Genomic DNA, 24,799 nt, shown 5'->3' with positions numbered 1-24,799 from the left:
GTGAATGAACCGCGGCGGCTTCCGTACGCCGTTCAAATTGGCCCAGCCGAGCCAATCGGAAGGCACAGCTGTAACACGTGGAACGGCACCGGGGAGACCGAGGCCCCGCCGAGGCCGGGTCACGTGACCGAAGTGTAGGCGGCTCGCCTGGCCTCTCTGGCCGTTCGGTCTTCCCAGCGTCTCGTTTCCTCAGCGTCTGTCACGCAGGCCTGACAGCAGCTCTTTGCTGGGAGCTGAGTTTGGTGGCGCGTGGGGACTTTTGGTATGTGGTGGACCCGTGAACCTCTCGGCCACAGCCAGTTGTGCCTTTCACCCCCTTCTCTACGAATAAAACTGGGCCTCCCCCCGCCACACGCATCCAGAAGGTGCCTGAGAAGAGCACAATAGGTGTCCTCAAGGAAAGATCGGAGGGAACTGAGCCTAGCGTGAATTTTAGACCCCAGAGACAAAGGAAGGACTAAGCCAGACAAAGGGGGTGCCTAAGATAGGCTGCGTTCCTGCAGAAGCCTCTGCCACATTTTGTGTTATTTTCCAGTACTGTTTGATACTTTTTACAAGGATATGAGAAAAACCCACAAGGATATAAAATTCTAAACGAAATGAATAAACGCTGAAGCGAAAGGCCTAATCTCTTTCCCCACCTGGAGCTGAATGAGGTGAAACAACCCAGGAAATTTAGGCAAGGGCCGGGTCATGATGAAAGACATCTTCATAATCCTTGCGCCATCTGAGGATAAAGTAGGGCACCTCTTTTAAGAGTGGAGCAGCAGACGAGGGAGAAGCTGGAGACCCTGGGGCCTCGGTTTCCCCCCTCCTGGCCAGGCTGATAAACAGATGGGCAACCTCCTGCCACTTGAGAGTCTTAAGTTTCCCCACTAGTCAAATGGGTATAAGAATAGTTTGCTGGGTTAGAGATCATCAAGTTAAGCATTACCAGGCCTGCGGCAAATCGTTCTTTAAAAAACTTGTTTTTTACCGGGAGAGGCTCAAGGCCGTCCTGCCACTGTATTCAGCCACGCCCTAAGCCAATATTTACTGAATTTAATCAACTAGGCCTCTAATCCCCAAGGACAACCCAGCCCTGTCTTGAGGGACTTTTTGGCTCCAGGAGTGGTAGGTCAATTTTTGCTCCAGCCTGGAGGAAGGGGACAGGTTTCTCAGCCGACTTCCCGTTAGCAAAGTCAGTCCCCCTCTGTTCATTCATGAAAAACAGGTACCTAAGACCTCTCCTGACAGCCAGCACTGGGGCCTTCCAGACTTGAAAAGGGTCGGCTACTGCTTAACGCCACTCCGAGACTCCCTAAAGGAGCATTCCGGTTTTCTTCCTTTGCGGGACCGAAACCCGGCTGGAGAGACACGTGCAGAAAGCTGCCGCCTGCGCATGCGCAATGGCCTTCCCTCGCATACCCTGAGGCGCGAGAACTACAAATCCCGTCTCACCGCGCGCCCGCGTAGCCGCGCTTAAGGATTCTGACTGTGACTCAAAACCCGGTGGTCAGGAGACAACCCCCCCCCCCGGAGGTGGGCGCTGAGCGGAAGGAAGAGTGATATTGAGGGACTGGGACTGGAAGTTTCGGGAGGTGTGCTAACAGTAGGAGTTTTCTGCTCAGGGTTGGGAGTTGCCCCAGATAAGGATCAAATGGGAAGAGAGCTGGAGATGCGCGAGAGAATTTAATGCTCACCCTCTCCTATTAATATGTCAAGTTTCCAGTGATCCTTAGCAAGACTCAGGGGAGAGGAGAGTCAGGCAGAATAAAGTGATCCCTGCTGTTTTTGTGGTCCACGGTATTGGCCCTCGTGTGATCACGGAAGTCTTTCTTCCTACCCCCAGCTAGTGGATTTGAGTTCTGAATCTAGGCTTTTCCATTTCTTTCACTTTTTCTTTTTTTTTAAAGTAGGCTCCATGCCCAGTGTGAGGCTTGAACTCAGGGTCCTAAGATCAACCGACTGAGACAGCCAGGCACTTCATATCCCTATTTCTTAAGCACCTACTTTACTCCCTGTCAGGCAGTTTCCAAATGTAGTTCTCACAACAGCCCTGTACACAGCAAACTTACTCCCAACTAGAAGCACTCAGTGCAAAAAAGAAATTCAAGGAGCTGGTGCCCAACCGTGAATCTGAGATGAGAGACAAAGTCCTCTCCGTTTACAACAGTCTCCCTATCTGAGCATCTCTTCACAGGGCACCTGTGTTTAAAGGTCACCATTTTTCAAACACGTCCCCCAACCCAAGCCAATTGCTTCACCCAGAGAAACAATGACAGCTGTTTTAAATAATGTCAGGGTTAACACTGACTTAAATATTGCCCTTACTTTAGAACTTGACTGTGGAGATGCTTCCATATTCTACCCCTATTATTTATTTGAGAAGGAGGGAGAGAGAGAGCACGCACGCGCACACAGAGGAAGAGGGAGAGGGAGAAGCAGAAGCAGACTCCCTACTGAGCAGAGAGCCCAATGCGGGGCTCCATCCCAGGACCCTGGGATCATGACCTGAGCTGAAGACAGACACAACCGAATGAGCCACCCAGCCGCCCTTACCTGTTTTAGACATGAACAACTTGAAACACAGAAAAGCTAAGTGATTTACCCAAGATCACACAACTAACAGGCACCAGAATGGTTTGAAGCCATGGCTGTGTGACTCACCAAACCCTGAATTTGATTCTCCTCCCCTTTCAGACTTTCCCCAGGTCAAGACTGGCGAATGCAGTGAAGGGGGATGCTGGGACTCCATCAACTCCTCCTGCCTCCTGACACTCCAGAAAAGAGGCTGAGCTGCTGCAGGGGCGACCTACTTCTCCCACTTGTGTTTCTTTTTAAAGATCCAGCGGCTCCTGGTGCCTTTGAGGAAGGAGGTAAGGGTGGCATCATTGGCTGCTTATGTCCCCTCCCCCAACACTACATCCCCAAGGCTAAAGTTACACCTGGGCCAGCTCACCATCCCCAAAGTAGGAGGGAGAGACCTTTGAGCCAATGTGGAAAATAAATCAGACAAGCCTCAGTGTGTTAGCCAGAAATGAGAGGGGCAGTTGGGTTCCAAAGCCTGCTTGTGCTTTTCTCTTTTGAAAAGCCAAGCCAGCTTTCAGCTCAGGGTCTTTGTACTTCCCGTTTCTTTGGCCTTAAACACCTCCAAGGATCATCTTTACTGCTTTCAGAACTTTGGACAAACGTTACCTTCTCAGGGAGGCCATCCCTGACAAACTTAAAATTGCCATCTCTCCCACTGATCTTGGTTCCCCTTTCATACTTTTCCCCCCATAGAATGTATAACCGTCTGATGTGTTCTGTGTTCTATTTCGTTTCCTGTTTGTTTCCTCAACTAGAATGTTAGTCCCACCAGAACAAGTTTTGCCTGTTTTGGTGCTCAGTATTTGGAATGCCCACCCAATTCCCCACAGGCTGGATCTGGCAGTCTGAGGCCAGTTGGATACTATATTACCTCAGCCCTCCTCCCTCTTCCTACACAGGTCCCAGGCACCAGGTGACCACCATGATCCTCCCAATGGAGGGGGATGGGAGCCTGAATCTGGGACAGGCACAGGTGCCGAGCTGCTTGGCATGCCTGCATGGGAAGGCCTGGGAGGTGGGCCCATGCCTGGGGGACCCAGATGCTGCTCCAGGTCTAGCAGGTTTGAGAAGGGAGGTTTGGGAGGCAAGGGCCTCTTAAGACATTTGTGGGCTCAGTGGGGAACAGGCAGCCAGGCAGTTTCCAGAAGGCCCCGAAGTACAAGGAGCACTAAAGGGGCACTAGGGAAGTCAGGCTTCCTTTAGGACACCCTGTCCCAACATGTCAATAATCATGTTCTGCAAGGTGGTGTTTGTGCTATTTGTGCTCCTTCTGATCATATATACATAAGGGTGGGGTCAACCCAGCCTCACTGGAGGGGCTGCAAGTAGCCGGCAGGACAAAGCAGCCCCACAGGAATCCAGATCCCAGCCCTCCTCACCTCGACTGCCAACACTCCACCACCTCCCCTCCCCCAATCATGGCCCAAGCCTCATCTCCAGGTTCTGTCCCAGGAGCCAGAGGGGGCCTGTTAAGATAGTTAACACATAACCTATTGCTCCTTAGCTCATACTGCACCCCCCCGCCCCAGGACCAAGTCTTCCTCTCACCAAGAATGAGGTCCCAAATCCTGACCCTAGCATACACGGCTGTGTATTTAATCCACACACCGTCCTCATTCTTCAGGTCCAGTCATGTGGGCCACCTCGAAGCTCCCCACAAAGGCCCCATGTTCTCCCACCTGTTTTTACACTGGCTGTTCCCTCCACCTGCTTCCTCACCTCCCTAAGGACTCAGACCAGATGTCAAGGGAAATAGACACCTTCCCCCTGTATTTTTTCCCAGTCACCTCCCAAAACGGCTTCCCCTTTTTGTCTGTTTCTTTCCAGAAGGGCAGGGAGTGTCCATGGTCTGTTCTGCTCACTGTTAGGGCCCCGAGGCCCAGGACAGCAGAGGCACACAGCAGGCTCTCATCAAGTGTCAGCTGAATGAACAAACTGACAGCTCTGGCCCAGCCTAATGGGGCTGTGATGGGACACTGAACATGAGCAGCAACACTGGGGCTCTGTCAGGGGCAGGGGGAAGTGGGTCCTGAGGAGAGTCCAGGCCAACAGGAGGGGATGCACCCCTGTCCTCCCCACACCCCCAAATAACTCCCTCACCATGCCAGACCCAGGACCAGGTGTAGGACCAGGCAATGGGGGGAGGGGAGTGCTCAGGGTGGAGAACAAAGAAGGCAAACCAAGCACACCGCTCCGGCACTAAGTCAAGTTCTTTACTTCCCAGAAGTGATGGCTAAGAGGGGGTGGGGGTGGGGGGAGGAAGAAAGAAGGAGCCAGAGAGAGCAAGGAGGTGGGAGGAGAGGGGACAGTAAACCACTGTTCTATAAGTCTCAGGAGGCAAGTGCTCAAGGTAAAAAAGAGTCCTGGAGAATCGTCCGCGGCTGCGGGAAGCATCTCGATTTCCTTCTGTGTAGAAGTCCTTGGGGGGGGTAAAGGCTGCCGCCGCTGCCGCTGCATTAAATAGTTATGTACATCGCAGAGAGTCCCAGGCCGTAGGCAGGCAGGGAAGGGGGTCATTTCACCAGGGGCCGAGTTTTATCATCATCACCACACTGATGGGCTTTGTACTTTTTCACCTCTGCCATGTACTTGGCCCATGCGTCACCTTTACTTGTTAATACCTGTGGGGGGGGGGGGGCACACAGGGGTTGCAAGGGGATACCAAGGAGGCCAGGAACTGGGGTCAGGACTGTCCTGAGACAGCTGACACCCCCCCACACACACACACACACCCACCCCGTGTCACCCTTAAGGTCGTGGGTTTGAAGTAAAGATGTGCAGACTCAATTTATCTGGGGAAACTGTTGAAAGCCCTCCTCCCCCACCCAGCCCCCGCATCCAAGGCCCCAGGGGCTGGACAGAAGGGAAAGGGCTCAGCAGCCAGGCACTGAGGCTGGAAGGGAAAGGCACCGCGGGTGGGCCCCCTCACCCAGCCTGCTCACCTCATCCTCCGTCTTCTGCTTCTTGGCTACTATTCCCGTCTTGAGGGCTAGTTTGTTTCCGCCTCTGCGCTTGCCCACCTGGGTGAAGGGACAGAAGACTGCAACGGTTACAGGAGCCGGGCCCGGCCTTGGCGGCGCTGAGGCCCACTACACCTTCCTAGCCCGGCCCGGTGGCCCGTCCCGACGCCGCGCCCAGCTCCGCCAGCCGGCCGACCTGCGCAGCAATCAGAGAGGAGCACACGCGACTCTTAGCGTCTGCCCTGGGCCCATGATGCCCTGGCAGTCGTGGGCCCCTGGGCTGCCCTCCCCAAAAGCAAGAAGAACCCCCACATCAGTGGGGACCGGCTGTCCTCACCCTCCCCTAGCAGGGACCACACAGGCAGCAACAGCTCCCTTTACTGAGCACTCACTGTATGCTAAGCTCTGTGCCAAGTACTTTGGATGTATCATCCTTCACTTTCACGGCTGCTCCAAGAGGAAGCTTACAACCATCCCCATTTTATAGATGAGGGTACACCTTTGAGAAAGAAGAGGGCCTACCCTTGGTTGGCAGCAAGCAATGGAACTGGATTCAGGGTCAGATGGGTCCACGTCACAGAGCAGCATCCTTACCCAACAAAGGACACTGTGTCCCCTGCACCTAACCTGGCCTCTTTAAGGTGCCCCTCGATGAAGAAATGAAAAAGGCAGTGACAACTACTGCTACTCCCGCTCACAAAGGGTCACTCGGCCTCCACCTCTGGTTCTTACACCAAGCCAGGAACCTAGAATCCTGACACTCTCCCTTCCTCCAAAAGAAGTCTCACTCTAGACCTCATCCTGGTCCTCCACCTTCTCCCACTGAGCACTTTCTGTGTCCACGGGCAGCAACAGGCTTTACAGACATCCTCCCGTTCTACCCCTCAGCCAGCATTAAGTAACCCGTGCTGCTGGGACTACCCCCACTCACTTTTAACAAATGAAGAAAATGAGGCTTGGAGAGGTTAAATCACTTGCCCGAAATCACACTGCTGGAGTTAAGACTTGACCTCCAGTCTGTTACTCTCAAGTCAACACTTTCCTCCACACCACAGGGACTTGATCTCTGAACAAATTAATACCTGGGCTGTGAATTAGCTACTTCTTTTTCTTTTTTTTCCTCTTTCTTTCTTTCTTGGTTATTAAAGAAACCTTTAAGTATGTCTTTTTTTTTTTTTTTTTTTTAAATAGGCTGTACACCCAACGTGGGTCTTGAACTCTAGACCCTGAGATCAAGAGTTGCGTGTTCTACCGACTGAGCCAGCCAGGGGCCTCCAGGGACTTGATCTCAATACCAGAAACAAAGCAAGCTCAGACTTGACCATCAATATAGTTGCCATTTATTTAGCCTAGAGTTTCTTGACCTCACACTAGTGACATTTTGAGCTGGATCATTTTTGCGGGGTGGGGGGAACTATCCTGTGCATTGTAGGACGTTGAGCAGCATCTCTAGTCTTTACTCAGAGATGTCAACAGCACCCCTCCCCCAATTCTGACAACCAAAAATTTCTCCAGACTGCCAAATTTGAGGGGGCTTGTGGGGGGGGGGGGGGGGAGATTGTTCATTCCCAACTAAAAACCACTGGTGGTTTAGCCCTTCGTTTAAGACAAACCCTGTACTAACCTCCGGGATGGCCTCACAGAACCCTCATCACATCACAAGATGCGATGGTAACCATTTTTGCAAATGGGAAAATTGAGGGTAGGCCAGCCCAGACACTCCAGGAAAACGATCTTGTCATGTTCAACACGGCACATCCAGCACCCAGCACAATGCTCAGCATAAGGTATGGTGCTCAATAAATGGACACCGGACAAACGAGACTCAGGGAAAACAGAACAAATTTCCTAAGGTCACACAGTTAAGCACTGAGTCTCTAATCCACACAGCTCAGATTCCAGATTTGAATTTGCCCCTCTTCCCCATAGTGGGAGATGGTCCCAGTATCCAAGTTTAAGTACCACTCAAATAGGAATCCCGGTATCCTGATTTCCCCATCCCCGGAGCGCTGTTTCGAATGCAACTGCCTGGCTCCCGGTCCCCGCGGGCGGTCTCCGGGGGTCCCCACCCCCGCCCCCAAACCTCTCGTCGAGAATCCAGGTTCCGGATCCTCAGCGGGCGACCGGACGGCCCCCTCATCGGGGCCGGAGGGTGGACCTGGATCCCGATTCCCTTTCTCGGGCCCCGATTCCCTCTGCCAAGGCAGGCCCCGGCGCCCGCCCCCACCCCCGCGGCTCCTTACGAAGCTGAGCGTGGGGCCCGGGCCGCCCTTCCTCTTCAGATCCCCAGGGCCCGCGGCGGCGGCGGCGGCGGCAGGCTGGTCGGGTCGCGGCGGGCCCGGGGGCGGCTCCTCCTGCCGCTGCCGCTGCTCCTCCTCCATCTTCCGCTTGAACAGCTCCAGGAAGCTGCCGTCGTTGGCGAACAAGTTCACACCGCCCGACACCGGGCTAGAACCCGCGCCCGACGCTTCCTCGTCCCCGCTCTCGGGCGACGTCCCGGGCCCCGACTCAGCCCATCGGCTCCCGACACCGCCGCCGCCCGCGGGGCCCGGCGCCTCCCGGCCCGGAGGCTCCGCCCGTCTCCCTCGGGCAGCCATTTTGTCGCCAGGTGCCGCGCAAAGGACTCCGGGAAGGCGGCTCCGGCCCGGCGCTTGGCGCCCGACTTGCCCCGTCCCGGGCAATGCATGCCGGGAAGAGCGGTCTGGCCCTCAAGCGTCCGCAGTAGGGGCGGGGTATAAGGGGCGGGGCGAATAAGGGGTAAAACCTGACGCCACGGGCCCGCCCAGCCAGCCACGCGGATTTTTATAATCCGTCTAGATTTGGGCGGTTTCCCTGGGACTGGAACCATTGTCTGGGACTGGGGCTGTAGCTGGTCTCCGGAGTGAGGTTCCCACTTGAAACTGGGGGCATATTACCTTTCCGGGGCTAGGATCCCCTTCTGGCACCAGGGATAATCTCTGAGGGAAAGGACCCCGTCTAAGACTGTGTGTTCAACTGACACCTCGAAACCGAGGTCCCAAAAAAAAAAAAAAAAAGAAACCGAGGTCCCGAACTCGGTCTAGAGGGCAGATATCTAGCCTAAACACACACGCACACACACACCCTCCCGACTAGAAATGGGGATATCTCTGGTTTGGTTGGGTACCTGTCTCTGGGATGGAGCTCTCATTTGGGAATGGGAATACAGCTGGCTCCGTGGAGTTGGGGTCCCCACTGAGAATAAGGGTGTTATGGGCTGGAGTACTCAAATGAAGTCGCGGGTATTTTTAGGCTATAGTCTATCTAAGGTTAAGAGTGTTCGCCAAAGGCCTGGCACTCATCTTGTATTCCTGCCCAGGACAGAGGTTCAAACAGGGAATTCGCTAGAGTCTCCCCTCGAACAGGGAGCAAAGTGCAAGAAGGTTTCTGGGAATAGAGCCCCTTCTATGACGAGGAGCACAGTTGTAGGTGTGGTCCCTGCCCTGGCCTGCCCAGCATGGGGCTCAGGGCGCACTGGACGAAGATCGGCGGACCTTGCCCACTACGGGACTTGTTCTCCCTCTAATCCACTTGCAGTCCAGGGACCTGTCTTCAGCCAACTAATCGGTTCGTCTCTGATTGGTTTGCGTCAAGAGCCAGGTGGCTCACAGCCAATTGGATAGCAGAGGAGACGGACCTGAGGCGATGTTGGGACCCATTTTGGAGAATAAGGACAAATGATCGACAAGAAGTTGAACCTATGGAGTCAGGCCAGGGCGGACCTCGGATCTAACTTCATGGAAAGGGCATGGACTTGGTGTTTGGCTGGTTGCTAAGGAGAGGTTGGCGGCTACGGGGAGGTGAGAATGATTGGTGAAAGTGAGAAAAAATGTAGCCAATGAAAGGAGAGCTGAGAGACTTGGGAACCAATCAGAGAAGGGGAGTAGACTGAAAAGTACCAATATGTTAATCGGCAGGGGGAGTCTTTGAAAAAACTTGGACAAGAGGGCGACTAAGTGAACCCTGGAAGCGAAAGACATTGGAAATATAGTTTCTATTATCTCCTAAAAATCGGGCCATGAGGAAATTAATTCAGGCTCCTAGACTTGATGGGTATGTGCTAGGCAATTTCCCCTGTAGGTTCTTTTCGTGGTGCGCTCCGCTTGATCACGTGAGCCGGTTCCAAGATGGCGGCAGGGGTGGCCGGGTGGGGGGTTGAGGCAGAGGAGTTTGAGGATGCGCCTGATGTGGAGCCGCTGGAGCCCACGCTTAGCAACATCATCGAGCAGCGCAGCCTTAAGTGGATCTTCGTCGGGGGCAAGGGTGGCGTTGGCAAGACCACCTGCAGGTAAGGAAGCTGCGGCGGGGGCCGGGAAGACGGGTGGGATGTACCACTGGGCGAAGGGGAGGTTCGGGACTGGCTCTTCCACCCCAAGCCGAGAAAGGGGGCTGGGCCGGGGTCTTCCGGATCGTACTCCCAGAAGTTACCTGGGGCAAATGGAAGATATTGCCTGAATGCAGGCCTGGAACCCTCTGTTTTGGACCGCCCCCGTTGGGGTTCAAGGGTAGGACCACATTGAACCCAGCGCACGGGACGCAGGAGAGCACTTAGGTGTCCCAATCTGCTGGACGGTACCAGAGTGAGCTCGGAGTAGGGGGAGGGGCAAGCTATCCTAGTCTGGTGAACCTTGCCATTCTCTGGCCACGTGGGGGTAGAGGTGGTAGGCGGGAGGGGAGGCACGTGATTAGACCATACCAGTCGGCTGGGAGGAGGGGGAGGGGTCCCTGGGGCAAATTACCCTGAACAAGTGGACTGAACCATCCTGAATTTAGCGGGCGATGCAAGGGACCCCTTAGCTTAGCGTTTAGGGAGGGGGCACAGGGTCAAGCTAGGCTGGCTGGACAGCTGGACCGTGCCACTCTGTGCCAACAAAGAAGCAGCAGGCATCAGGCCAGACCGGCCCGGACAGCTGAACCTTACCACTGTAGTCACCCAGAGGGGTCAGTAGGTGAAGTCTGAGAAGGTCCCTATATAGGGATTAAGTCTTGATTCCACAGTTACCCATATTCTGTCTCAAGGCCCCTGTTAATCCAGGTCCCCTGCTCCTGGGCCCTATATAACCCCTTGCAGACCTAGGTAGCAGAGCCTGACCCCTCACTCCCTGCCTTTTGACCTTTCCCTTGCCCAGCTGCAGCCTAGCGGTCCAGCTGTCCAAGGGGCGGGAGAGTGTTCTGATCATCTCCACCGACCCAGCCCACAACATCTCCGATGCATTTGACCAGAAGTTCTCCAAGGTGCCCACCAAGGTCAAAGGCTATGACAACCTCTTCGCCATGGTGAGTGGAGGTGGGCTCAGCTCCCCACTCTGGCAAAGGCCGTTCAGGCCCTCTCTGTGAACACCCACCATCAGCTACCATGCCCTGCCTATTCTGCATCATCCCTCAACGTACCCACAGGAGAACGAATGAGGAATGTTTGCGGAGCAGAAAGGAGGCCAGAGTGACCAGAGTTTAGCAAACAAGGGGAGGAAGGAGATGTCATAGGTCAATCACAGCTACGTGGTATAGGACCTTACAGGCCCCTGGGAGCAGTTATGTTTGATTCCAAGTTTAATAGGAAGCTGTTCATTTTAAGCAGGGCAGTGTCATGTCCAAATTCATTTTTCAAAAAGTTACCTATGACTGCCGTGCGGAGAAACTCAGGTGGGGGCAGAATGTTGGGAGAAGTGGTCACATTTGGAATGTATTTTGGAATTAAAACAGATGTTTGGTTGTAATGGGCAAGGGAAAGAAGTGAACTAAGTACGTCTCTTAGTTGGCTCCCTCGACAGCCAGGATGGGGGCGACTAGGAGAGAAGCAGGTTTCGAAGGGACAAACAAGGAATTCCATTTTGGTCCCAGTGAATCCAGGGTGCCCACTGGACATCCAAGTGGAGATGCCAGGACAGTGGCTTAGTTATGTGAGATATGTGAGCTTCGAAGAGGTTGGGGTTGATTTGGGAGTCATTGTCTCAAGGATGGTATTTAAAGCTGCGCAAGTGGAGGAGAATGAGAGAGAACGGAGAAGCCCAGAAACAAACTGAGGTCACATCAACATTTAGGGTCCAGCTGGGGGGAGGGGTGCGGGTACCAGTGAAGGAGGCCAAGAAGGAGCCACAGGTGAAGTGGGAGGAAGCCAGGCATCGTGAGCTCCTGAGCTCCAGGACAGAGGGACTCGGTGGGAAGAAATAGTGGGCTTCAGCAGGCACATCAGATCTAGAGAGACCACTCTGGGAATAGGGGATGGGGGCAAAAGCCTGCACAGAGTGGGTGAGCTGAGGAGTGGGGACAGTGATCGCCATCATGGTGGCTGAGAAATAGGGCCATTGCTGGAGGGAGCTGAGGGTGGGTGGTGTTAAGGAGGCTTTTTTTGGGGGGGCGGGGGGAGAAAGGAGATGCCAGAGTATGTTTGTTTGCTGATGTAAACGCTCCAACAGGGAGGGACAAGTGATGCTGTGGGAGGGAGCAAGGATGCTGGCAGAGGACGGTCCTCAGGCAGGTAGGTGGGTGCGAGTTCCATTCAGCTCACAGACCCAGGACATGGAAGCAGGGCAGGGAGGGACAGGGGGGTGGGGTGGGCATGGGGACATTTCCTGGGAGGAGATGAGGGTGTTGGCAGATGAGTGGCTTCTTTTTCTAATCGGGCACAGCACTGGTCTCAGCAGAGAACAGGGGGTGAACGGGATGGATGGGGTTTGAGGAGAAAGAAGAAACTCCCGAGGGTGTGTCTGGCTTGAGTGCCTGTTGGAGAGTTGTGTTCAGGAATGGGGAGCAACGTGGGAATTATTCATCAAGTGCGTTCCCCAGCTGTTCACCTCGGTGCAGCTATACCAGAGAGCTGGGAATAACCAGAGTGGGGATGTCGCCAGCCACGGGGAAAAGGGAGTGTCTGCAGAGGCACCCTATGGAGCCCAGGCTGGAGAAGGGTGCCGGCCACGAGGGACACTGACAGTGAACAATGGGGCAGGGGTGTGGGGACAAGATGGCCCAAAGAGGTAGGAGGCAAGGAGGCCCAGGTCAGGGAGTGAGGTGTGGGAGCTTAGAGGTGGCCCAGTTACTGGCAACAACCCATCAAGGTTGTGACTGTCAGGGGTGATGGGTGGGCATGCTCCCTGCAGGGAAATGACCTCTGAGGCCAGCGAGTTGGGGGCTTCACCATGGGACCTGTGAAGTCACCAAGAGGTGACATGGGAGGAGGATGGAGAGAGAGGCACTGAGTCCAGAGCAGACCAGACAGCCCGGGGACAATCATCCCTTCATGGATTCTACATACATGTTGAGGACCCACTGTGGGCTTCGCAGTGCTGACAGCTGATAAAGGTGATGAACGTGCTGAGTAAACCATGTGAGCTGGGGCTCGGGGTTAAGGAGAAATGAAGGCAGGGCAGGGGGAGCTGGGGCGACATTGTTAGATGGGATGGTCAGGGAGGGCTCCTGTTAGAGAAATGATCTGGACGAGGTCGGGGCCCCATTTGGGGAACGGCCAATGCAAGGGCCCAGCCATGGGCTCTGACTTCCCTCTGGGGCACTGATCACAGTTTACAATTTTCCATCTGCTTGTGAAATGGTTTGACCACTTGTGTGACCACACGAGACCTGAAGTGCCTCAGGGGTATCCCCAGCCATGAACTGATGAAGGTTGGTATTCGGGGCCCTTCATGGGCTCTTGCGCCTGGTGCCTGGGTGGGAAGGTCCGGCGGCAGCAGCACCTGAGTCTTGATCCCTCGGCCCTCAGGAGATTGACCCCAGCCTTGGCGTGGCCGAATTGCCTGACGAGTTCTTCGAGGAGGACAACATGCTCAGCATGGGCAAGAAGATGATGCAGGAGGCCATGAGTGCCTTCCCCGGCATTGACGAGGCCATGAGCTACGCAGAGGTCATGAGGTCAGGCCCTGCCAATAGGGGAGGGTGCTGTGTAAGGCTGGGGTGGAAGGGGGCAAACGGGCCTGATCCTCCTCTCCCCCGCAGGCTGGTGAAGGGCATGAACTTCTCGGTGGTGGTGTTCGACACGGCGCCCACCGGCCACACACTGAGGCTGCTCAACTTCCCCACCATCGTGGAGCGGGGCCTAGGCCGCCTCATGCAGATCAAGAACCAGATCAGCCCCTTCATCTCCCAGGCAGGCAGGGCCCCAGGGCATCCGGGCACCCCCTGTGTCAGTGTGCAGACCTGCACTGACAAAGGCCTTCCGCACACACGCCCTCTCAGTCCGTGGTTCCCCACCGGATGGGATGGATCCTCCACCATGGGGGTGGGGGGGCTGTCCGCCTACTCCATAGGACTCGTGTCTTGCCCCCACCCGCGGAGTGCTCCAGGCAGAGCTTGAAAACACATATTCCAGAGCCAGGCGGCCTGGGCTCAAATGCTTTACAGTCTGGTGTGACACGACTCTGGGACCTCAAGCAAGTCACTTCACTTCTCTGGGTCTCACCTTCCTTGTCTGTCAAATGGAGGCCATACGGGTGTCCCATGGGTGGTTCTTAGCAGGACAACATGACAAGCCCAATGCCCCCACATTTAGGCACACCACCGCCGCCACCCTCTCCCTGGTGGTGTGTGGTCAGTACAACAGCTGTTGGAGGTAAGGTCTACATGTGGGGAAACTGAGGCTCCAGGAAGTCAAGCCCCCTGGCCACAAACCCCCAGAAATGGCCGAGCTGGCTTGACCCCTGTGGTCTGCTTGAGGACCTTTAACCCCAGGAGGTGTCAGTCCCCAACCCGGGTGCTGTAAGGCACCCCAGGTAAGCTGTGAGCCTCCCACGTCCTCCCCACAGATGTGCAACATGCTGGGCCTAGGGGACATGAACGCAGACCAACTGGCGTCCAAGCTGGAGGAGACGCTGCCCGTCATCCGCTCCGTCAGCGAACAGTTCAAGGACCCTGTGAGTCATGGTACGGGCGGGTGGTGAGAGGCTTGCGATGGGGACAGGGCCAGAACTTGCCCCTCGCTGTCCTCTCTCACGCCCTGCAGGAGCAGACAACGTTCATCTGCGTGTGCATTGCTGAGTTCCTGTCCCTGTATGAGACAGAGCGGCTGATTCAAGAGCTAGCCAAATGCAAGATTGATACCCACAACATCATCGTCAACCAGCTCGTCTTCCCTGACCCTGAGAAGCCCTGCAAGATGTGTGAGGCCCGCCACAAGATTCAGGCCAAGTACCTGGACCAGGTGTGCATGCCCAACTGCCTGCCCAGCCCTCACACCTTTGACCCTGGAAGTTGGGGCCTGGCCCAGCCCAACCAAGGCCCCACGGATCAGTTACTGTATTCTCTGACCTTTTACTCCATCCTATCTTCTAATCCTCTGCCCCAACCTCCTGCTCCTAACCCTAATTCTGGCTCTTGAAGACAATAGCTGGCCTGGCCTGGGTACCTCTGACCCCAGGGAGGGGGAGGTCCAGCCCAGTGATCTCTGACCTCACTGGTCTCACTCCCACCTATCAGCATATGAAGCCCCTGCCCCACATTCTCCCCTGATCCTGGGAGATCCCCAACCTGACCCTTCCCATTGACCCTGACATTCTGTCCCTGCCCTGCAACCCCCTGACTGCCACCATCTGCCCTGTGCCCTGGCCACAGATGGAGGACCTGTACGAAGACTTCCACATTGTGAAGCTGCCGCTGCTGCCCCACGAGGTGCGGGGGGCGGACAAGGTCAACACCTTCTCTGCCCTCCTCTTGGAGCCCTACAAGCCCCCCAGTGCCCAGTAGCACTGCTGCCAGCCCCAGTTGCTACCATTTCATACCCCCCCTCCACCCCCCTGGGGGGGCAGAGTTTGCACAAAGTCCCCCCCATAGTATAGGGGGAGCCACTTGGGGGGCAGGGGGCGGGGAGGAGGTCTGTTCCCCCTGGTGGGGCTGAGGGGGCTGTAGCTGCCCCCCACCTCTCCCTGCCTCTCGCCTCTCAATAAAATGATCTTAAACCACGATGGATGTTGATGTAGAGGAGTTAGGGGTCAGCATCTTTATGTACCGTTGCACAGGTTGTACACTGCACAAAGATGGCACATCTAGAGGGACCAAGTCACACCAGAGATCTAATAGAGATGTATGTTTATTATGATAATTTTGGGAGGAGGGTATCTTCAGTAAGGGGGTGTGCTTTTCTAACTCTGGTAGCAGTGTCCCTGCTGAGGCTATAAAACCTGTAGTAGAAGGGGAGCATCTGCCCACTTCCTTTGAGGTTCAGAGCGTGGGAACTGGGAGGCCCCTTGGCCATCCCTAGGCTGGTGGGGAACGGATTAGGCCGGCAGCGGGCCCAGCACTGCCTGCTGTTTGGTTTGGGAATTAGTGGGCGCCCTGGGCAGAGGTTGGGCCTGCCAGACTGAGGATTAACAGTCTCCACCCCCCAATTCCTGTTCCCATGGGATGGCATCAGCCCTTCCCAGCACAGGGCTGCAACAGGGGGGCTAATTAGGAGGCAGGATGGCAGAGGACTTGGGTCAGGTGGGCCCCTGAAGTCCTGTCTGCGTCGCTGAGTGTTAGGCTGAGTGATAGGCAGCATGCTTCCTGCAGTTTGAGCTCCGCTCTCTTTATCCCTAAATGGAAACATAAAGTGTGGTTGTTCAGAATCATGGGAAAATTCACCGGACCCTGGAAGGGTTTAGCACACCAGCTTGGAAGGGACTTAGTGGGCTCCCATATCCCTTCACTCCTCCCTCTGCCACTTCCTGGACAGCCAGTGTCATCCCCACTTGAGAGACCCAAGACCGGGGCAGTGACGTTGAGCATTTGCAATTTCCAAGCCAGTGCTGGCTCGAGGGGACAGAATGAGGATGCCTGAGGACATGCATGAGTCAAGAAGTGGTGTTCAGGCTGCACACGGGTGTGCCAGGGTGTGCGTGTAAGGGGAACCCAGCCCCAAGCCTAGACGTGCCACCCCCCACTATTCCACTGGATGTGGACAGGTTGGGGTGGCCCTTGTAAACAAACACAGTGGTGCAACCTATGACAGACCCCAGGTTCCGAGCCAAACTGCCTGGGTTCAAAAACCAGCTGTGCCACAAGCTGTGTGTCATCTGAGCCTCAGTTTCCCTACCTGGATAGCAGGAATAACAAAAGCACCAATTTCTTACGTCCGCTTGTAAGGACTCAATGAGATGAAATAAGCAGAGCCTTTACAACAGCACCAGGCACGTAACTGCCAAGGAGGGTTTGTTATTCTTCACTGTAACAATTATTAAGCATGTGAACTAGCTCGGGCAACCTGCCCCGGGGCCGGCGGGGGGCCAGCAATCAGAAGTGTGTGGGGACACGTGAGTTGGGGGCGGGTGGCTGAGCACAGGGTAGGGGCGAGCTGTAGTGCATGTAAGGACGTGTCGTAGGAAGTGGGGGCCTCTGCTCAGGAACCGAGAGCATCCTCTTGAAGCCCGTGCCCTCCCCCAGGCCCTGAAGCTAGCCGCGCCACTCCCTCTCCCCTTTTTATGGGCTGTCCGGCAGCTGGACAGCGGAGATTTGGGTCTGAGGGTGGCCAGCCCAGGCCAGTTCCTAATTACCCAGGGCAGGGCAGACATCTGCCAGGCCGGGAACACAGTGTCCTGGCTGGCAGGGCTGCAGGGCGGGGCTGCAATGGGCCTCCTAGTGCGAACGGTGAACACAAGGGGCTTTAAGGGTGCCCCTCTTACGGTTGGAACTCTGAGCCTCCGCACCTTCCACACTGGGTTATGAGTCTGATGTTGGGGATGAGGGGGCTATTTGTGTCAGGCTGGGGGTGCCCCCTTTGTAAGTGTGTCTGTGAAGGGGGAGCATCTGTCTACATCCATGCCAAATTTGGGGACAAGGTGTGTCCCCAAGCTTGTGTGTTCATGGCAATACTGAGAGTGAGACCTGAGATGTGTGTATGGTTGAGGGAGCACTGGGGAGAGTGTCTTATGTATTGATGTGTAAATGCGGGTGAATTTTATGGGAGGGTATGGGCATGAGCCCATCTAGTTAGAAGGCTCTATGGGACTGTAGGGGAGGGGTCTCTTTTGTATGAGTGTGTTTAGGGCCCTGCTCTGACCCCAGGACCATGTACCACTGTTTTGAGGGCAGGTGTGCATGCATCTGGTGTGTGACCATAGGTCAGTCTTTGTGCAGGAGAAATCGGGAATAAATGCATGGTCCCTCGTGTGTGACAGCGTGCGGTTGTCTGTGTGAAGGCATTCTGGGGTCTGTGCTTAGCGGTTGTGTGATGTTGCACGTGTCTTTGTTACATCGTGCCATCGTGAGGGAATGCAGGGTCCCAGGTCCCTGCCCATGTGCTCCTGAGTGGCTGGAGTACCATATGGATGGATACCTGAGAGCCGAGAGCCTGGCGGGTTAGGGTCCATCTGCCTATATTGAATGTTGGGGGTGGGTAGAGCTACACGTGTCTTCTGTGACTTTTTAAGTCTGTGACAGTGTATACTGCGCTCTGGGTTACCGTGGTTGTGGGAGGCTGTGTTAAAAGAAGTTAAATTTGTGTCTGGGTCTATGGTGTGTGTTTCTTTGTGCATCCTTGTGACGGTGTGGAGTGACACAGCCTCACTGAACAGTGTGTGTGTGTCTCTGGAACTGGGAAGGAGACAGTCACTGCCCCCTCCCCCAGCTTAGGTCCAAGATCCCTTGGACCTGCCAGTGACTAACTGGGAGAGAGACAGGGAGGAGCAAGGGAGGACAGGGTGGATTGCTCCCCCTGCCCCAGGTAACAAACTGGCAAGACTTCTCCAAACAAACTTCTGAGGCTGCAGCCAAGGTGGGGGCGGGCCAGGGAGGGGCTGCCCACGCCCACTCCCCAGCCCCCTCCCCCTGGGGTCTGGCCTCAGCCCCACCTAAAGCTGAATTCACCCGCCCATTCTGTCCCTGGCCCCGTTTGTCTCTGCACCCTCCACCAGGTGAGAAGGGCCCAGGCCTGGGGGAACAGAGGATCCTGAGGACAGATGGGTCCTCAGGCAGGAATCCATCAAACTCCTCAGGGTGGGGAGCTGAGGGCTCTGAAGGCTGGAGGGGATTGGACAGATGAAAGGTCAAGGTGGGTCCAGGAGAAGGGGGAAGGGGCAGAGCCAGGGCCATTAAGTGGGGAGGTGGGTAGGCTTGGGGAACTGTGTAAGGGAGAGACCAGCCAGGGGAGAGGGCCTGGGGTACAGGGCCTGGGGGAACTGGAAGCTTGGGGATTGGGCTTCCAAGGGCTTCAAAGAAGGGAGTGCAGGGGTGGAGGATGGGCTGAGAATGGGAGCTGTAGGAGTGGGGTGGGGGACGGGCAGAGATGGGACCTGAAGAAGGGGATCGAGGCTGGGGAAGAGCTGGAGTCCTAAGACTCTAGAAACTGAGGCGCTGGGGACTCAGGGAGTGGGGAAGGCTGTAGATGGGAGCCCAGGTAAGGAGGGCTACTGGGGCTGATTGGTGGACCCAAGGGTCTTGGGGATGGAGGATGGAGGGAGAGGGCCAGGAGAGGTAGACGCAAGGAGCTGGGACCAGGAGTCCTGGGAAGAGGGAGGCCTGCGAGAGGGGGCTTGGGAAGGACTGGGGGCTAGGGCTGGACTGAGCAGGCCTGGGAGGAGACCGGAACCTGGGCTGGGGACGCGAAGCTGAGTCGGCCCGCACCTCTCCGCCCCTGCCCGCAGCCCGGGGGACCCTTTCCTCCGCCCACAGGCTGGGGTCCGGTTCAGCCCCTTCTCCTTCGGCGCAGCCGGCCCGGGGCTGCGATGACCGTCACCTACACAGCCCGCGTGGCCAATGCGCGCTTCGGCGGCTTCTCGCAGCTGCTGTTGCTGTGGCGCGGGAGCATCTACAAACTTCTGTGGCGCGAGCTGGTCTGTTTCCTGGGGCTCTACATGGCGCTGAGTGCCGCCTATCGGTGAGGCGGCCCTGGGGTGGGAGGCGCGGGGGGGGAGGGGACTAGGGAAGGGACCTTGGGTGTGTCCAGGAGGGAGGCTCTCCTGTGACCCCCTGCCCCCTCCCTCGCAGCTTCGTGCTGACCGAAGGGCAGAAGCGCTACTTCGAGAAGCTCGTCATTTACTGTGATCAGTATGCCAGTCTCATCCCGGTCTCTTTCGTGCTGGGTGCGTTCGCTCCTGAGTTCCCCATTCCCCTAATACTAAGAAACCCATTTCCAGGCCTTTTGGAGACCCCATTCCTCAGAAGACCCCCCTCAAATCCAACCCCAACAGACCCTTATTTCTACATCTTTCATGCCAGGTGTGGCCCCAATTTCCAGAGACCTTGGATGTCACCTGGTTACAGTAAGCCATGAGAGCTCCGTGTCACCCATAGGCTTAATCCCTGGTCATCTCAGGGTCTCCCACCTGTGTCTGCATGAGACTACTAGTGGCTCCCCACATGTCCTGGGTCCCAGGGACCCCTCCGGTGACCCCCTATGACTCCATCCTCTCAAGTCCCGCCCGGAGGACATTTCTCTGACAAGTCAGTGACTTCATGTGACCCCAGCCTCCTGTTTCAGGTCCCCACGCTCCCAACCGAGTGATTCCTTGTGGCCAGGGTGACAACCTGCCTATGTGCCCCGAACATAGGCCCTGTGTCTCCACCTCCATACTGACATCCCAATCCCACATCCCAGGTGACAATCAGATAGCCAGGGTGGCCCCCAAATTCCCAGCCCAGGTGGCTCCGCGAGGTGGGTGGGTGATAAGCCTCCCCTGGTGTCTCTGGTGCAGAGCCTCTATCATCCCTCTTGCCACGAGCTGGCCCTAGTATCCCCACTTAGCCCCCCTATTCCCGGCTGTCCCGCAGGTTTCTATGTGACGCTGGTGGTGCACCGCTGGTGGAACCAGTACCTATGCATGCCGCTGCCGGACGCGCTCATGTGCGTGGTGGCAGGCACGGTGCACGGACGCGACGAGCGGGGCCGCCTCTACCGGCGTACGCTCATGCGCTACGCCGGGCTCTCGGCTGTGCTTATCCTGCGCTCAGTCAGCACCGCGGTCTTCAAGCGCTTCCCCACCATAGACCACGTAGTGGAGGCGGGTGAGGCTCCTGCCTGAAGCGGGGCGGGGGGCGGGGCTGAGAACGGGGGGGCGGGGCGAGTAACCCCCCCAACACACACACACCCCGACCTCGCCCCTCCAGGATTTATGACCCGCGAGGAGCGTAAGAAGTTCGAGAACCTGAACTCGTCCTACAACAAGTACTGGGTGCCCTGCGTCTGGTTCTCCAACCTGGCTGCGCAGGCCCGGCGTGAGGGCCGCATCCGCGACAACAGCGCCCTTAAACTGCTGCTCGAGGTGGGCCCGCCAGGAGGTCATTCATACAAAATTCCAGGGAAATGACACCTCCCCGGAATTGTGTCAGATGGCGGCCTGCCACGCGCCTCCCCCGAGGCAGATTCCCAACACCCTTACCAAGCAGCCCCCAGGTGCACACTTATCTCTAGGGGGCCGACTCCCCGGCGCATAGTGCCCCCTACCCCAGATGTACACTCACCACTAAATACTCTCCCTGGAGACCCAGAAGCACACGCCCACATCCCACCAGGTAACCACTCACCTCCATCCCAAGTACCCACACCTAATCCCCATGCGTGCACTCGCAATTCAGGCCTTCTCATGACGTGTATCTGCACCCAGGAGCTGACCGTGTTTCGGGGCAAGTGCGGAATGCTCTTTCACTACGACTGGATCAGCGTACCCCTTGTCTATACCCAGGTAACCCTGCCGTGCCTCTGTTTAAATCCGGCATCGGACGCTCTGACGCACTGGTCTCAAGGGAAGACTGAGGGCCAGCTGAGACCCCATATCCGTGATGCCCCATCCTAGTCCTGGTCTCTCCAAGACCTCCTGAGACCGGGAGAACCCTGACCTGGTGACCCACCCTGCCCCCAGGTGGTGACCATCGCTGTGTACAGCTACTTCCTGGCCTGCCTCATCGGTCGCCAGTTCCTGGACCCAGCTCAGGGCTACGAAGGCCACAACCTGGACCTGTGCGTGCCCATCTTCACCCTGCTGCAGTTCTTCTTCTATGCGGGCTGGCTCAAGGTGGGTGGGGCTCAGAGGTAGGGACTCTCGGGGTCGGATAGGCACGGGTTCTCAGGGCTCTACCTAACTATCCCCTCCCCCTTCAGGTAGCCGAGCAGCTCATCAATCCCTTCGGAGAGGACGACGATGACTTTGAGACCAACTTTCTGATCGACCGCAACTTCCAGGTGAGACTCGGGTGAGACCATCCCGGGCTCCCAAACCAGCCTTGGCCCCATCCCTCGAAGACTTGCCCGGGCCTGGACCCTGAACCATCATCCTTCTTTTTTTGGTCACCATACGCCTAGCCCATCCTGAGGGGTCCACCCCGTGCACGCCCGCAGGTGTCAATGCTGGCCGTGGACGAGATGTATGACGACCTGGCCATGCTGGAGAAGGATCTGTACTGGGACGCAACCGAGGCTCGCGCCCCCTACACCGCAGCCACCGCGTTCCTGCGGCAGCAGCCCTCCTTCCAGGGCTCCACCTTCGATATCACGTGAGCCAGCGGGATGGGTGGGGCCTCCCGGAGGAGGCGCTTCTGGCCCTGCGGGGGATGATCCGATTGGAGGGGCTCTGGGCTACCAGCACAGGGCCAATTTGGAGACTCGGCTAAGACCTAAAGTCTGTGAGGACTAGAATGGGGGTAGGGGGCAGGGATCCGGGTCAAGGTCTGGGACCCGGCCACTAACTGGGGGCCGACCCAAGGGCTAAGGCCGATGAGGATTGGACGCGCGGCCAGAGGCAGCGCCAGAGACGCGGCAGTCCCGACTGAGGCTTGAAGAGCTAAATTTGAGCTTAGCCGAAGCCAGAGGATAAAAGCAGGCTCTCAGGAGAAGGACCGAGGTCTTTGGGGATAAGTGAGACAAAGGGATGGATGGAACCAGGAGAAGCAGCGTGTCTCTGTCCCAGCTCTGTCAGCCAAGGAGAGGAGCGAGGTCGCAACGCTGAACCACTGTCCGTCCGACAGGCTGGCCAAAGAGGACATGCAGTTCCAGCGGCTGGACGGCGTGGACGGGCCGCTGGGCGAGGCGCACGGCGACTTTTTGCAGCGCCTCCTGCCGGTAGGCGCAGGCATGGCCGCGGGAGGCCTGCTGGGCCGGCGCCTGTCCTTAATGCGCCGCAAGAACAGCTGCGTGTCTGAGACGTCCACAGCCGCCAGCTGCACGTGCGCAGGCGCCCCCGACGGCGCGGCCCCGGAGTGCGGTTGCGGGGACCCGCTGCTCGACTCCGGCCTGCGGGAGCCAGAGCCGGAGCTCCCCGCCGGCCCCGAGCTGCCCGTCCCGGGGCCCGCCGCTGAGCCCTTCACCACTGTGCCTATGCCCGCGCCCCGGGGCCCGGCTCCACCCTGGCTGCCCAGCCCCATTGGCGAGGAGGAGGAGAGTCTAGCCTGAGGCCCTCAGGCCCAGGATCCCCCAAGGACAGGGACACAAACGCCGACGGGGCACGCAGGCAGCAGTCCGGGTCTGCATAAGCCGCGTGTGGACTCCACCTGTCCGATTTTGACCCGTTCCCGCCTCCTGCGCGCCGGCCTTCACGTCTGGCACTGGGGCTTGGAGCGCCTCCTGTGGGCCAGGCACTGGGCTCAGGGTGAAGGATTCTTCCAGCTTCTTTGAACAGGCGGTCCTTCCTACCAGCTCTACTTCCCTCCCTCCACTGCCTGAAAGGCCCCCATTAGTGTGCCCTGCCTTCATTCTTTCCTTAAAGTGGAGATGTGAGTGCCTACCTCATTGAGTTATGGGGATGAAATAACGGTTTTAGAATGTTGATACATAATAGGTGCTCAATAAAATGTTAGTGGTTTTTACTCAAACATTATTAGCCCGACTCTTCCTGCCAGGAATTAGGCTAAATAAGATTTGAGAATTCCTCCAGATTCTTTGATTGCACCTTGCCTCCTTCTTCCCAAACTCTGCCCTCTGAAATGACCCCATGTGTCCATGGCTTTACTCATTCATTAATGTACCAGCCAGTCCCCAGACCACAGCCTCCTCCTGTCAGTCTTGTTTTATGATTCTGCCAGCGACTTCTCTGCCCCAATTCACTGCCTTCTCCAATACTCCTTCGGAGCTCCCAGTCATAATTCAATCATATGGTGAATTTAGAAGTCCAGCCGGGATCCCTCTCCAGATTCTAGACTGGGAGAGCCACCTGCCTCCTCGAGATCTTCATGTGGCACCTTGAACAGAGCATTCCCCCCAAACCAGCTCCCTACTGGCTCCCCAACCTGCCCCAACCTATCTGTTGGCTTTGTCCTTCCGGGTGATAGGCCCAAATCTGGGAGTCCTCTCCAACTCGTTCTCTTACCCCCTCCGTGTCAACCTAGCAGCAAATCCTATCAGCTCAGTCTTCAAATTATATCCAGAATCCAACCATTTCCCATTCCTCTAGGGCCCACATCTTAGAGCCACCGATGTCACCCACCCACCCACCTAGACCATGGACCACTGCCCTTGTCTCCCAGCTCTGGCCCTAACCGCCCCCAGTCTGTTCCTTCCACAGTAGCCAAGGAGAGCCTATGAATACCTGAGTCAGGTAATGTCCCTCCTTTCCTTAGAACCCTACATGACTCCCATGTTCCTTAGAATAAAAGTACTCCCTACAGTTCACAATCTCCCTGCCCTCATCTCTTTCCCCTCCTCCCCTCACTCACTCCACACTGGCCTCCTCACTGTCCCTCTAACCACCAAGCAAAGCCTCATCTCAGGGCCTCACACATATGCTGTTCCCTCTGCCTGGATCACTCTTTCCCAGATATCTACAGGGCCCCTCCCTCACCTCCTTCAGGTCTCTGCTTAAATTATGCCACTTCCTTGGTGAGGCCTCTTCTGCTGGCCTTTTATTTAAAACCACCACATCCAGGGGCGCCTGGGTGGCTCAGTTGGTTAAGCAACTGCCTTCGGCTCAGGTCATGATCCCGGAGTCCTGGGATCGAGTCCCACATTGGGCTCCCGGCTCAGCGGGGAGCCTGCTTCTCCCTCTGACCCTATCCCCTCTCATGCTGTTTCTCTCTCTCTCTCTCAAATAAATAAATAAAATCTTTAAAAAAATAAAAAAATAAAACCACCACATCCCAAATGGACGTCCCACATCCCCATCACTCTGCCTGCTTTCTTTTTCTCTGTAGCACTTCTCACATCAAACTTTCACTTTATCTATTTTGTTTATTGTCTGTCTCCCTTCATGAGAAACGACAACTTCATAAGGCAGGAATTTTTGTCTGAAGCCTCTTCGAAAAACGACCTCACGCACATACTGTTACACAGACACAAACATGGTTCTCACCTCCCAGTGGGTGCCGTCAGTCATTCACGCTTTAGTAAGAACACAAGCCAGGCCTTT

At 56.4% G+C, this 24,799-nt stretch overlaps 3 protein-coding genes across 4 annotated transcripts; 2 read left to right on the top strand and 1 right to left on the bottom strand.

The window, feature by feature from the left end:
- Positions 1 to 4,763: 4,763 nt before the first annotated feature.
- TRIR (telomerase RNA component interacting RNase) lies at positions 4,764 to 8,223 on the bottom strand. Of its 2 annotated transcripts, XM_036110895.2 has the most exons (3): positions 7,775 to 8,205; positions 5,514 to 5,591; positions 4,764 to 5,192 (listed from the first exon to the last, which is right to left on the bottom strand). In XM_036110895.2, the coding sequence occupies exons 1-3, from the start codon at positions 8,126 to 8,128 to the stop codon at positions 5,085 to 5,087; spliced, it is 540 nt and encodes a 179-aa protein (XP_035966788.2). In that variant the 5' UTR covers positions 8,129 to 8,205; the 3' UTR covers positions 4,764 to 5,084. The 2 variants fall into 2 exon arrangements, with proteins under 2 accessions (XP_035966788.2, XP_035966789.2); XM_036110896.2 differs by lacking the exon at positions 4,764 to 5,192 and having other exon boundaries at positions 5,515 to 5,591; positions 7,798 to 8,223.
- Positions 8,224 to 9,640: 1,417 nt separating this feature from the next.
- On the top strand, positions 9,641 to 15,457 carry GET3 (guided entry of tail-anchored proteins factor 3, ATPase). The gene is made up of 7 exons (XM_036110844.2): positions 9,641 to 9,837; positions 10,679 to 10,826; positions 13,264 to 13,412; positions 13,497 to 13,647; positions 14,303 to 14,410; positions 14,500 to 14,697; positions 15,108 to 15,457. Exons 1-7 carry the CDS (start codon positions 9,677 to 9,679, stop codon positions 15,237 to 15,239), a joined length of 1,047 nt encoding a protein of 348 aa, XP_035966737.1. The 5' UTR covers positions 9,641 to 9,676; the 3' UTR covers positions 15,240 to 15,457.
- Positions 15,458 to 18,987: 3,530 nt separating this feature from the next.
- Positions 18,988 to 23,270, top strand: BEST2 (bestrophin 2). The gene is made up of 9 exons (XM_036110843.2): positions 18,988 to 19,344; positions 19,455 to 19,549; positions 20,238 to 20,471; positions 20,574 to 20,728; positions 21,071 to 21,148; positions 21,326 to 21,478; positions 21,565 to 21,645; positions 21,802 to 21,956; positions 22,428 to 23,270. The coding sequence occupies exons 1-9, from the start codon at positions 19,193 to 19,195 to the stop codon at positions 22,849 to 22,851; spliced, it is 1,527 nt and encodes a 508-aa protein (XP_035966736.1). The 5' UTR covers positions 18,988 to 19,192; the 3' UTR covers positions 22,852 to 23,270.
- Positions 23,271 to 24,799: the final 1,529 nt, after the last annotated feature.

This window comes from Halichoerus grypus, chromosome 1 (assembly GCF_964656455.1).
Source record: "Halichoerus grypus chromosome 1, mHalGry1.hap1.1, whole genome shotgun sequence".
NCBI lineage: Eukaryota > Metazoa > Chordata > Mammalia > Carnivora > Phocidae > Halichoerus > Halichoerus grypus.
This window is presented reverse-complemented; position numbering and strand designations above follow the sequence as displayed.